The sequence below is a fragment of the Camelus bactrianus genome, chromosome 25 (assembly GCF_048773025.1).
Source record: "Camelus bactrianus isolate YW-2024 breed Bactrian camel chromosome 25, ASM4877302v1, whole genome shotgun sequence".
Lineage (NCBI taxonomy): Eukaryota > Metazoa > Chordata > Mammalia > Artiodactyla > Camelidae > Camelus > Camelus bactrianus.
The window spans coordinates 36,791,274-36,804,628 of NC_133563.1; the positions used below are offsets into that span (position 1 = coordinate 36,791,274).

Consider the following 13,355-nt stretch of genomic DNA (forward strand, 5'->3'; position numbering starts at 1 on the left):
GCTGTGTGTGCTTGGAGAGTAGGGTATGGGGCCAGGCAGCCTTGGGACGACAGGCGGGTCCCAGGGAGAATGCTGTCCAGGATGGGATCCCGCAGCCCCGCCTGCGGGCTGTGATCCCCCCACCGCCCCCACCCCCGGTGTCTGGCCTGGGGCTCCCCCTGGTGTCCATGCCGCGTCCCTGCGCCCCCTGGCTCAGGGACAGTGGACAACACTGAGGGACCAGAACGCAGGCTGAGTGGGCTCCGCCTGTTGCTGTGTTGCTGCTTTGGGGGCTGGGCAGTGGCAGGCAAGGCTGGGTCACCAGCTCTGCCCTTGTGCAGGACGGGCTGGGGTTCACTTGGTAATTCTCTGGGCCTTGTGTCCAGCGGGGAGGCTGCCCCGTGCTGCCCCCACCAGATGTCCTCATTTCAGCCTTAGAAGCCCAGAGAAAGTGGTGGGTGATGGCCAGCTGGGCTTGGGGTGGAGGGACCCACCATCCCATCAGCCCAGGGCAGGCAGGGGGGGCAGGAGGGGTGGAGGGTGACCCCAGGGCGCCTGGCGTGATGAGTCTGCATGTGTGGGGGCGCTGGACCTGCCTGAGGGCATGGATTGCCCGGCCCGGTGTTCCGATGTGCAGATCTTGCAGAGCTGGGGGCCCACCCCTCCCTGGGTTGGGTGGGAGGGTGACCCACCGGGACTCAGGCCCCATCTCTCCGCCCTGGCCTGCTGGCTGGCCTGGCAGTGAACTGTTACCACTGGTGCTGTTAATGGGGCACCTTCCATGTGCCCGTGCCTGCTGGTGGGAACTGGGCCTTCCCCCACTTCCAGACAGCCTGAGCCTCAGTTTCCCCTGGGGGCTTGTCCAGGAACCCACTGGGTCCAGGCCCGGCCAGCTCCTAGCATTTACTAAACCAGACTTTCTGGAGGGAGAATGAAGCCCGGGGGAATGTGAAGGAGGCAGCCAGAGGGCAACCGCTGGGTGAATCCAGAGAAGCCCCCTCTTAGGGGACCTGGCACCCCCACCGAGGGGCCATACCCACCAGGCTGGATGGAGAGGACCCTCTCCCTGGGTCCTTTGGTCCTGAAGGAGTGCACCCCCCATCCCCTCTGGCCAGGGGGTTGAGGGAGAGGAGCGATCATTGGGCACCCTCATGGACAAGATGGGGAGTCATGAAAAGGCAAACCCAACCAAAACCCCTCCTCGGGTGGCTGTATTCAGAGATGGCGGACAGGTGGAGAGGGGCCGCCATCTCCCCCGTGGGTTATTTCCTTTCCCCAAACACATCCAAGGATGCAAATGAATCTGGAGTGTGTCCAGGAAGTTGCTGTATTTTTTTCAAGCTGCCATCCAAGTTTTGGGTCCTCTTGGGTGCCAGCCCTGGGGACCCCCATCCCTGCCCCACGGGGCTCACAGTCTACAGCAAGGTGAGACAGGCAAGGTGGGTGCCAGGCCTCAGGAGGAGCTGAGGAGGAGTGGGGGGCCTGGTTCACAGGCCCTGGAGGGATGGAGGTGTAGAGGGGCCGAGGAGGTGGCATGGGGGAGGGGCTCTGCCTGAGCAGGGTGGGGAGGGTCAGTGTGGGCATGTGAGAGGAAGGCGGGGGACTGGCTTGCCTGGACCATCTGTTGGAGGGTGGCCGGCTGGTCTGTCCAGAGAGATGGCCTAGGGTGAGGCCCTAGGGAGGACTCAGGCAGGGAGGGTCTCAAGGCACTCCCTGGACCCCCAGGCAAGGGAAGGGCCCACCTGCCCATTTCACAAGTGGGAAAACCAAGGCTGGGAGGAGGAAGGACCTGGCTGAAAGCCAGGTGGGTCTCCAGGGGCTCTCTGGGGGTGGGCAGACTTTTTCTGGACTCAACTGTCCTAGGGGGATTGGGAGGAAGGTCTTGCTGCCCATTTTACAGATGGGACAACTGAGACTCAGCCGAGACCCTCACCTCAGGCTGTACACTCATCCAGGGTGGGCCAGGCCCACCAGGAAGTTCTGACTCTGGGCCCAGGCTGGTTCTGATGCCAATCCTGGGGGCCAGCCTTGACTGGACTCAGGAAGTTAGAGATGGGGACGCTGAATCCTCTGGGCTGAGGGCGACCAGCTGAAGGATCCCTTCCCAATTGTCAGCCCCTCAGCGACTACCAGCTCCAAGCTGGAGATACACTGAAGACTGGGGGCGCCTTGGTAAATGGCCCTACTCAGCTGCGAGTCCTGTAGGCGCGTCCTCTCGGCACCCAGGACATGGGCAGGCAGGCTGTGGCTTGGGCTCTGGTTAAGCAGAGTCCCCCTGATCTCCATGAGAGGAGGGGCTGTCGTTTGCAGGGTTCTGCACAGACTTCACGATCTGTCTCTAGGGGACACAGCCCTGCCGCCCCACCCCAGGCCTGGCCCTGGCTCCCAGTCCTGCCAGTGTCTCCTGAGCTGGCCCACAGGATGGCGGCAGGGAGCAGACTGGTATGATGCTTCTATTTTGAATCTAGATCTTTCTTTCAAGGGGGAAAATGTTATGCAACCAAGCTCTGTGTGGACAGGGCAGGGCTGGCAGATGGCGGTGGGCACAGGGGAGGGGACGGTGAGGAGGTACCGCTGGAGGTCACCGTGGTCTGGCCGCCACCTCCTGGAGGAAGGAGGCCTGCCTGGTGGCGAATTCGCGGATGCCGGGATCTGGGTCATTTTTGAGATCCTCAAAAGCTCCAGGAGAGGGACAAGTCAGAGGTGCACCCCACTCAGGTCCTGTCTGCCCAAGCCCTGCCCTCACTCCCACCTGGGGTGGGGGAGGCAGGTCGGTGTTCTCGGCTTTCCAGGCCTGGGAGCTTCCCTCCCCAGCTCCGCCCATTCCTGGGCTTTGGGGAGCCCATCACAGCCTTGCTATATTCTAGCCTCAGGTACCCACCCACTGCAGGTGCGGATGGAGGTGTGGACGGGGCGGACTTACTGCAGAACAGCAGTTTTGTGTCCACGTCGTTGACCATCTGGGACACGGCCTGGAGGTGGTAGCAGATGGTATAACCTGCGTGACAGATGGAGGAGGCCAGGGGAAGGGGGGTGGGGGCTTAGACCCACTCCTGCCACCCCAACCCGGAGGCCCCCTCACCCGCCACCTTTTCTCTCTTGCCAGTGGACCCCAAGCTCCGGCTGGAGTGGCGTGGCGGGCGAGGGCGGGAGAGGGTCAGGGTTCTCCCAGGCGGGCCTGGAGGTCCCTGAGCCTGGCCGGCCTGCTCACCTATGAAGAGGGCTGCCCAGGTCTTGAGGTGGTGGTGGCGGCTGTGCAGGTAACTGAGGGCCTGTGCCAAGTGGATGCTGAATCCCTCCTGGCTGTGGCTCATCTGGGGAGCACGCCTGTCACTCACTGGGGCCGGAGGGTGGCTCCGCGCAGACCACAGACCAGAGCCCCCGCCCCGCCCTGCCCCCCTAGTCCTGCCTCCCCTCCCCCGCCGCGCCCCTCACCAGGCAGGTCCAGAGGAAGTGGCGCGCGCTGAGTCCCCGCTCCCAAGCCAGCGTGCAGAAGAGGGTGTGGCGCAGCCGCCAGCGGAGCAGCACGGAGCAGCGGTAGAAGGCGAACTTGGCCTGCTGCGGGGTCAGCAGGGGCGGGGTCAGCAGGGGCGGGGTCAGCAGGGGCGGGGTCAGCAGGGGCGGGGTCAGCAGGGGCGGGGTCAGCAGGGGCGGGGTCAGCAGGGGCGGGGTCAGCAGGGGCGGGGTCACCCACCACCGGGGGCTCTGAGCTGAGGAAGCGCGCAGCGCTGGGGCGGCCCCTCCTGGGTCCCTGGCCCTCCTGCTGGCCTTTTCCTCTCTGTCTGCACCCTTAACCCATCCCCGCCTCCCTGGCTGCTGCACCCCGGCCGGCTGGACTGAAGGCAGCTCTGGGTCCCCACTTGTGTGGGAACTGGCCACTTAACTGTCTGTCTTCCTGACAGCCAGGAGCCCAGGGAAGGCCAAGCTGTGTCTTAATGGCCTAGACACAGCACCGGCTGGCACACAATAGGGCTCAGGCCACATTTCAACAATTTCAACGAACAACCTGAGCCCCCATCATATGCCAGGCACTGGGGATGCAGCAGTGAGCAGGACAGACTGGGTCCTGCCCGCACAGACGGCACAGCCACACATGTGCATGCGAGTACGTGTGTGCGTGTGTGTGCGCGCACATGGGCAGGGGCAAGGAAACCAGCAAGGGGCCAAACACACCACCCCAGGGAGCACCCCCTTGCTCTCAGGCAGCCCTGCTGCTGCCAGCAGATCCCCAGCCTCCTGGCCGCCTTTGGGTCCGTCGGTAGGCACTGACCGTGACGACGGCTGGACAGCTGTCCTTCAGGTGCAGAAGCAGTGGCACCATGCTCTGGTGCACCTGGGTTCGAAGCCCACTTAGCTCTTGGCCTGTCATTGTCGCCACCAGGTCCCCGAACAGTGCCATAGCTGCCGCCCGGATTCCCTCCCGCTCCTGCAAGGCAGGGGCTCAGAGCCACAGACAAACATGCCTGGGGGTCCCGGTCCCACCCAGCTTGGGACCCTCCACTCCTTGGTGGGGGTGGGACTTGGCCCTCTCAGCAGGACCCTTTCACCTGGGCTTAGGGCTCCCAGGACAGGGCTGTGCCTCCCGCCAGACAGGGCTCGCACGAGAGGGTTACAAGCCGTCCTCAAGGACCTAAAATCATCTGCCTCATGCTCACAATCACATCCTGACAAGCAAGTTGCAGTTATGAATACAGCTGGGGCGCGGGACTTATCCCTCTAATCTCCCAGTGAAGGAAAATCTGTCATTGCAAACGAGCTGACAGTCAGGAAGCTAAGGTGGGGTTGGAGAGGCTGACAGTTGGCTCTAGTTCAGCAACACGAGGAAGGGCTAGCGCCACCTAGTGACCACCAGGCCAGCCCACCTGCCCCGGGTACATAACCAGGTGGGGCCTCCATCTCCCGGCTGCACTAGTTGGACAGCAGCCTGGGGGCCTCCCCACCTTCGAGGAAGGGAGCAAGGGAGGCACAGGAGGGGCACGAGTAGGGGGCCCCTGGCCTCCCCGCCCCCGTGCTCACGTCATCAAAGAAGGAGCGGGCGTTGATGGCGATGCCCAGGCTCTGCACCCTTGTGCCCTGGGCACCCAAGCGATGCAGCACGTCTGACACGGTGCCCATGACGCGCACCACCACCGGCTCGCTGCTCTGGAAGAAGCCGTCGAGGAAGGGCGGCAGCTGTCCGCGGAGCAGGCTTCCCTGGGGGACGTGGGGGCCCATGAGAACAGGGGCCAGGAACGGCTGTCCCTATGCCCTCCACACCCCCAGCCCTGCCAGGTGGACCCAGAGCAAACTCGGGCTCTGCCCCTTCCCAGACCCCCGTCCCAGCCAGGGCACCTGCACTGCCCCACACACTCTGCTGGGAGCCCGCCCTGGCTCTGCCAGGGGGACTGTGCTCCTGGCCCTGGTCTGTCCCCCAGGAGCTGCAGGCCATGGACGGGCTCTCCCTCTCTGAGCCACCTGGGGTTCTCCTGGGGTTAAGGGAGCATGGACCCCTTGCTAGTGGGCTCCCAGGTCCTTCCCTTTCCTGTCTGCATGCTGGCCAAGGGCCCCTCATCAAGTCCTGGGGGCAACCCTTCCCTTCCTCTGCCCCACTCTGCCTTTGCCCCCATTCCTGGCCTCTTTACGGGTCAGAGGGGGCCTGGGGGGCTGGACCGGACAAGGTTGGTCAGGTGTGCACACACTGAAGTCACTGATTTCTCACACTGTGGGGAGCTGGGTGCACCAGTAGTGGCTCCAGATCATCTTTGTTGCAATGACCATTTCCCATTTTTATATTACTTTACAAAGAACAAAGCTAAGTTCATTTTCAGCCCATTTTTTCTGCTCCCGTTGTGTGCCATGCGCTTGTGAGTTGTCTGGATAAACTGTCAGAAAGTGACATGTCAACAAATGGATGTCCCCTGCCATCAGGCCCCTTATCAGTGACTTGGGTGCAAACCAGGGTGACTTTAGGCAACTTTGTTGGCTTCCTGAACTCTGTTTGGTTTCACAGTATTAAATTCATTTTCGGTAAGTGACGTGACAGCAACAAGCATTCTCTGAGCACCACTAGGAGCCAGGTCCGGCAGTGTGCTGGGCATGACCCAAAGTTAGACACACATGACACGGCGTGTGTCAGTAGGTGATGAGTGATATGATAGAGAAGGGTGGGGGTGGGACAGGCCTGCTGGAGGTGGCAGCAGAAGTGGTGGTTATAAAGCTTTAATTTTAAGTAAGTTGGATCAGAGTGTGCGTCACTGAGAAGGTAATAGCTGAGCAAATTCTTAGAAAGTGGTGCTGGAAGAGCATTCCAGCAGAGGGAACAGCAAGTGCAAAGGCCCTGAGGCAGGAGCATGCCTGGGTACCCGTGGGATTTGTTGATCTGTTGAATGACCTTAAGGTTTGGGACTGGAGCAACTAGATGGGTGGAGCCCACATCAACTGAGATGGGGTCTGCAGGAGGAGCCTGTTTGAGGGAGGGGTCTGTTGTGCACATGTGGAGTTTGAGATGCTGCTAGAATCCAGGCAGTCAGAGTTGAGGCTGGAGTTCAGGTCCATGTTTGGGAGAGGTTTGGGAGCAAATGGCCAATAGATGTTCTTAAAGATTGGAGGAGACCACCAAGGGAGCAAGTGTGGACCAAGAAGAGAAAGGGGGAAGGGGTCCAAGAACAGAAGGGAAAACCAGTGAAGGTGATAAGGCACCAACCTCCACGTGGGAGGAAAATCAAGTGGGGCCCAGTGGGTGGAGAGGTCACCCAGTCACGTGTAGGACGTGGAAGGACGGACAGATGGGTGGGAGGACAGGTGGATGGACAGGTCAATGCAGAAGTGCTGTCCAGTTTCCCCTATTAGGTACCTACTATGTGTGAAGGGCTTCGCAGGCCTGACCCCCCCAGGGCTTTCCTCGTAGCCACGTGGAGACCTACAAGGGGACGCGGACCGACTGAAGTGGGATGACAGGCGAAAGGCTTTGGAGTCTCTGTGGAACCTGCCCCTTCTGCGGCCTTCCTACAGTCAGACCCCCTCTTTCACAAGCCCTGAACACCCTTGTGTTCACAGCAGCCCCTCCCTCCCATTAGTTGAGACAGGGTCTGGGCATCTCACCCTCTCCTTGAGGTGTCAACATGGGCCTGGGGTGAGTGGGGGAGGTCAAGGCTGTGCACGGCTGGAAAATAGCTCTCTCCCACTTGGCGTGTTTACTGTATGGCATCCACCGCTGGCAGGGCCCACGGGGGCGCCAGAGGTGAAAGGCTGCCGCACGGGCCAGCGGGTGGCTAGGGAGGGCCCCTGCCCCGGGCACACAGCACAGCACGCAGGAGTTGCCTGCAAGATGAGGCAGGCATCGTCATCACTCCCGTTTTACAGAAATGAGCCCTGACGCCCAGAGAGCTGAAGAAAGGACAGCTGAGAGCGTGGCAGGGAGGCTGGCACGCACCTGCAGGGAGGCTGGCATGCACCTGCCGCAGCTCCTGGGCTTCTGCACGTTGCCTGGCTCCCCAGTGGCCGCAGTGGGGGGGGGGTTTCTGGGACCTGGCCTGGGGGGCTGCAGATGGGACGGCTGGGTCCCCCAGCGGCAGCATTGCAGGCTCCCCTCTAGCTGTTTGGGAGGGCTCTAGCAATTCATTACGGGATGCAGGTTGCCACCATGATGGCTAGAACTGGGAGGGAGTGGGACTCATCCATAAGATTCCCAGCAGAGGCTCCCCTCTGAGGGCCAGCTTTGGGGTGCCAACCGGTGGGCTCCTCCCAGGCGCCTGTGGGTCTGCAGGAGCGTTCGTCTCTCCCCTGGGTGTGGAGGAGCATTGTCCTCCTGGAATAGACACCGCACCCCTCCCACAGCCCCACCCAGTGGGCCATCCCAGCTCCATTCTACAGGTGAGGAAACTGAGCCCCAGAGAGGTGAAGTCATGTGTCCCCAGCCCCACTGCCGGAGGGGACAGAGCCAGGATCCCAATCCAGCAGGCCTTGTCTACACCCTGTATCTGGCTGGTCTGGTGGTGGTGTGGGCTGCACCTGCCACAGCCTCCCTCACACTCTTACCTTCTCTGGGTGGAAGAGGATGTTTCCCAGGCCCTGCAGGCTCAGCACGCGGACCTCGGGGCTGGGGTCTCTGAGGCTTCGGGCCAGCACGGTCAGGGCGGCCTGCTTAGGGAGCACCTCCAGCAGGGCGGGGCTGTAGAGGAACTGGGCGCCCCCGAGCCGGCGGGTCAGGCCCTGGCACCCTCTGTAGGGAGCCTACAGCTATGTCTGGGAGCTGCGTCTCGGCCCAGGGCCTGGTGGGTGTTTTGGGGAGGGTTGCTGACCTGCACCCTCTGGGTATCTTGGTTAACAAGTATTTCAAACCCAACTCCAAGCTAGTTTGATCCTTCAGTGTACAGCTGCAGAAACTGAGGCTGAGAGGGGGAAAGGGTCTGGCCTGAGGTCACACAGCAAGGCTGGGAACAACACACATCAGCAGCCTGGCTCATGGGGCACCTGGGGGCGATGCCCCGTAGAGGGGGCCAGACATTCCTACGGTGGGGTGGGGTGGGGTGGGGAGGGGGGCGGCACCAGGCTTTGATCTGGGTTTCTTTCTACTGGTGTCTGGTGTGGAAACGACCATGCCCCAACTCTGGCCCGCCCCGACCCCAGCTCACCGCTGCAAGGCCTGGCACACCCAACGCCTGACTGATGCTGGCCACTGCCATTTCAGCGTCACAGCTCCAGGGATGGGACCCTGAGTCGTCAGGGTAGGAGGGGTAGAAAGGCAGGCCCCCTCCCCCCTCCGCAGGCTGCAGGCTGAGGGGGACTTGAGATGGGGGACCCAGCCAGGAGCCCTGAGGGGCTAGGAGTGGGAAGGAGGGGCAGCAGGGACCTGTCTGGGCGGGTGAGGTCTGGGTATGGGTCCCGATAGGGACCGCGGCAGGTGGACGAGGTGTTGAGGCTGTCTCTGAGGGGCTCCCCCTCCCCACCTGGGCCCCCACCTCGGTGAGGATGAGGATGGCTGCCTTCCGCTCCCGCTCCTCCTGGCTCTGCAGGTTGGGCAGCAGTTGGACGGTCACTGCCTTGATTTGCCTGCAGCGGCTCTGCACCATGGCCCTGGGGCACAGGGCAAAGGCGTGGCAGGGTCTGGGCGTGGGGGTACAGACCCGTGTCCACCCTCCCGCTACCACCCAGCCCAGCGGGGGGCGGCCAGAGGTGTCCCTGAGCTCGGGCGAGCATGCCTCTCTTTGACCGTGTTCCTGCTCCCTCAGCACCCACGGGCTGCCCCCTAGGTGCCAGGCCTGGGCTGAACGTGGGATAGACAGAGAAGCAGAGTTGGCCCTTGTCCCCTAGGAGGAGGGGGCCTGGGGGAGGATGCCTGCATCCACAGGCTCCACGTGTGTGTGAGACAGGGGGCGGGGCGCACTTCAGTGCCCTGGAGCCCCGTGTGTCCCCGTGTGAATCCATGGGGCTGTGATCACAGGCAGGCCGTGGGGTCCCTGCATCCCCCAGCCCAGCCCGGCCCCGCCCCTACCTGGCCAGGAGGCCCACGCCCTGTGGGTAGGTGTGGATGGTGGTGAAGAGCGCCCAGGCGCCCTGCAGTTCCAGGTGGGCGAAGTCCTGCCAGTGCCCGGTGGTGGACAGCAGGCTCTTCAGCACCTCCAGCGACGTGCTGTGTCAGAGCAGAGGGGTCATCAGCCAGCCCCGCCCCTAGGGAGGGTGCCCAGCTACCCAGGGTGAAAAGGTGCCTTGAGGCTCCTGTCTTGGCTCAGCGCCCTGCAGCACCGAGGCCTCCCTGGCGTGGAGGATGGGCAGGGCCCGTGCTGAGTGCCGGGGCTGCATGAGCCCACCAGACCCAGGCCGGCGCCCCTGGGTCAGCTGCTGGGGTGAGAGACTGGGGTGGGGTGCCTTCTGAGGGGGTGGTCCTGGGGGGAGGCTCGAGACAGGTCTGGCGTGTGGTCAGCATGAGGTGCCTCTGGAGCATCTTAGAGGACACAGTTGTGCTCAGAGCTGGCTTCCCAGGGCCGGAGCTGAGGGCACAGGGCTGGAGAGAGACTGGCGGTTTCCCGTCACAGGGCGGAGAGGGTCCTGGCTGAGCCGGGATGGATGGTGCCGTTTAAATGTGGGGTTGTGGGGTTAAGAATGGAGTGGGGGAGGACGGCTGGGGGTGGGACATCCTGGGAGCCCGGAGGAGGGTCCATTTGCAACTCCTGAGGACACGGGAAACCAGGTTCCACCAGCCTCATGCTCGCATGTACTTGAGACAGAACACCAGACTTGGAGCACGGCAAGGCTGCGTGCTGCCAGCACCCTGTCCCGGTCACACAGCCTGGCCAGGGCAGCAGAAGCGGAGTCCAGCCAGGCTCCCAGCTCCAAGCTTGCACAGCAGTGTCGAACCTCAGGCTCGGGGCTGCCCCTGGCCCTGCAGGCAGCACACAGGTAGGGGGCCCGGAGAAAGCTCGGGTGGCCTGTCTCCCTGCCCGGCTGCCCCACATCTGGTGACATCGCCCAGCTGTGTGTGCGTGCTCCTGGATCAACGCTGTCAGCTTGAGCCGGGCACGACTCTGATCAGACCTGCAAAAGTCTCGAATGAAATGCCACTCCGGGAAAGTCCCCAGTGGCGCTGACTCAAATGTCAGTTGGGCTGTCACCTTGCCCTCGGCTGTGCCATTGAAAATAGGCTGCGTTTTTCAGGTCACTGATCTCAGCCAGAGTGACGACAGTTTCCAGAGAAGGGGACTCCGGGCGCAGTGGCATTTTGTGTGCCCTGTGGCGACTCTAAGGAACTTCTGGTCCTGGGGCACCTCGGGCATCATCTTTCACGGTCGCTGTGTCCCTGCAGCCACACTGGGGCTTCTGGGACCATGTCGTTTGGCTGATTTGGGTGTTCTTGGGACTCCTTTGCCGACTCTCGGGGTGAATAACACTGTGGGGCCCTAAAACCCAAGACCACCCTCATCCCAGGACCCTCCGCAATGCAATGAAATCCACACAGCCCTGCGACTGACAGAAGATGGAGCCCCTCGGGTCTGACCCTGGTTGTTTTTGTGCAGGACTCTCTACCCCTCCTTCTGCAGCCTCACCCCAGAGATGCCTAGGGCAGAGCGAGGAGGAAGATGAGACAAGGGCAGGAGGGCAGGATGCAGATGCGTGGGGAGCCTGTGGGTCTGCACAGAGCTGGGGCTTCCTGTGCATCTGTGCTACAGGCATGTACAGCCGTTGTCCCCTAAGCGATGAGGAAATGGGGCACAGTTCTTTCCTTTCCACCTGAAGCCGAAACCCCAGGAGTTCCCCCATCAGATGTGAGCTGTAGGAACCCCTGTGTCGCCCCCTCTGTCTCTCCCCAGCACCAACTGGGTCCTGTCATTCCCTCTGCCCAGAGCCCTCTGTGGCTCCCCACTGCTCTGGGTGTGAGGCTTGGAGTCACCTCCTTGCTGTTCCTTCCCTTCTGGGATCCCCAGGCCTGGAAGGCTCTCTGCCCTCCCTGTGGTACCTGGTGACCTCCAACCATCACACAGGTCTGTGTTCAGGGGCGGGGTCCTTAGGGAACCACACGTAGGTGGTGCCCTAGCTCATCCTCTGCAGAGGCTGTCCCTTTGCGTCACGGCACTCTCCATGTCACCGGGCTACTACTTGACCCCGCCTGCATGTCCACGGGGCTGTGAGCTCCGGTGAGCAGGACTGACTCTGGTGATGAGTGTGGCGCTGTCTGTGTTCATTAAATAGTAAGACTGGAGCACACAGTGCACACAGCAAGTACTGACCGAATCACCAATAATAGTTCGTGTTTTCTTACTCTTTTCGACCAAGAGCTGTGGGAGCCCGGAGTGGAAGGGAGGCTGAGTCTGAGGCTGAGGCTAAGGCTGAGGCTGAGGCTAGGGGCTAGGGGAGGAGGCAGGTCCGAGCAGGGCTGCAGGGGACTCTTGGGTGGTAATGAGATGACAGGCTGGGACAGAGCAGCACACCCCCCGTCAACCCTCCCTGCTCAGGAACCCCTGCTCAGCTCTGGGAAGTCACAGCCCCTGCAGATCCAAGGAACCAGGGACCCCTTGGGCCTGAGGCTGCAGTGCTCCGAACAGGGCAAGTTGAAGACAAGACACTTGGTCTAGGGTCATGGACTCGAACACCTTAACTGAGGCCCAGAGCATCAGCTGTGTGTCCAGGCTCACCCTAGATCAGAGGCTGTCCAGTCCTTCACTGCACCTGACCCGCACAACACCTGCGGAGGGACCAACCCCATTGTACAGATAAGGAAACCGAGACCATGAGATGGAGAGACCCCTTGAATGCTCACAGTGAGGTGAGGATGAAATCTTAGCTCAGGTTCAGGCCCCAAACAGCACATCATTATCAATTGCTTATTTGTTGCCTGTCAGCTGCCAAACCCAGGGCTGTGAATAGTGTTTTAAATAAAAGAAGATTTAAATTAAACTTAAAGCTTTAAGTTTAAAAGAGAACTAATCAGGAAGTGAGAAACAAAAGGAGGCCTCCTGGAACCACAGTGAGGGATTAATGAACATTAACTTTATATATGAGCTTCCTGGCAGCCAGGGCAAAAAGGGAAATATGTTGGATTATATCTATAAGTGGTCAAAGGGAGTGTCTTTGAAATAAAGAGAAATGAGATGCCCCATTAGAGTTAAAGAGACTCAGCCATAATGGATGAAACAAGAGGAATGAGAAGTCCTTCATAGGACAGGATGGACATTGGCTTGAGGAGGATCTGGCTGAGAACTGACCAAAGCAGGTGATGTCTCTAAAAGAAAGGGGCTTTGTTCATCAGAGAGGCAAAGGAAAGGAGGGTCCCACAGGCAGGGCTGGCAGTGCTTGCTCTGCCCTGGCAGAGGTGGAGCCCAACCCTCACTTGTTGGTCCCAGGGGCCAGCCCAGCTCACAGGACATCAGGAACCTCAGAGGCCCAGAACTAACCTGACTCGGCCTCAAGTCTGGAATGGCTGCCACAGGTGTCCTGTGCCACCCCCATGCTGCTAGGCACCCACAAGACAGTGGGCCCCTCAGCAGTGAGTGCCCAGATCCCTCCTTGGTCCCTGTCCACCCTTGCTGGTACCACCACATCTGCCTGGCCTCTGACTCCAGACCACAGCAATCCACTTGGGCAGTGCTGCTCTCTGAGGCCCTGGGAGTGGCTGCTGGCGGCTCCCCGGCATCACAGCTGACTGGCCGGCCTTGCTCGTGGCCCCTTGGGGGGCAGCAGCATCACGGTTTTCCTCGGGGGAAGGGGGGCCAAGGTCCATCCCAGCTCCAGGGAGGGTGTTGGGGCTAGACCTGCTCAGTCAGAGTCACACTTCCCTGTGGCCAAGGCAGCTGGTTCAGGGGTAGGCATGTAAGCTAAGCTGGGCCGCTCAGAGCCCATGAACTATGCCCAGGCTGCTGGAGCCCCACCCTCCTCTGTGGGGAGGACCGGCTCAGAGGAAGGCC

At 61.5% G+C, this 13,355-nt stretch overlaps 1 protein-coding gene across 1 annotated transcript in view; it reads right to left on the reverse strand.

Moving 5' to 3' along the window:
• Positions 1–2,560: 2,560 nt before the first annotated feature.
• Positions 2,561–13,355, reverse strand: part of LOC105077890 (maestro heat-like repeat family member 5) — a 62,529-nt gene continuing 51,734 nt past the window's right edge. Inside the window, exons 22-30 of the mRNA XM_074352922.1 lie at positions 9,452–9,589; positions 8,919–9,033; positions 7,996–8,139; positions 4,996–5,172; positions 4,250–4,405; positions 3,415–3,537; positions 3,191–3,293; positions 2,903–2,977; positions 2,561–2,658 (exon numbers count right to left, since the gene is read on the reverse strand). Of these exons, the coding sequence (XP_074209023.1) occupies positions 2,561–2,658; positions 2,903–2,977; positions 3,191–3,293; positions 3,415–3,537; positions 4,250–4,405; positions 4,996–5,172; positions 7,996–8,139; positions 8,919–9,033; positions 9,452–9,589 (1,129 nt within the window). The remainder of the gene's footprint in view (positions 2,659–2,902; positions 2,978–3,190; positions 3,294–3,414; positions 3,538–4,249; positions 4,406–4,995; positions 5,173–7,995; positions 8,140–8,918; positions 9,034–9,451; positions 9,590–13,355) is intronic.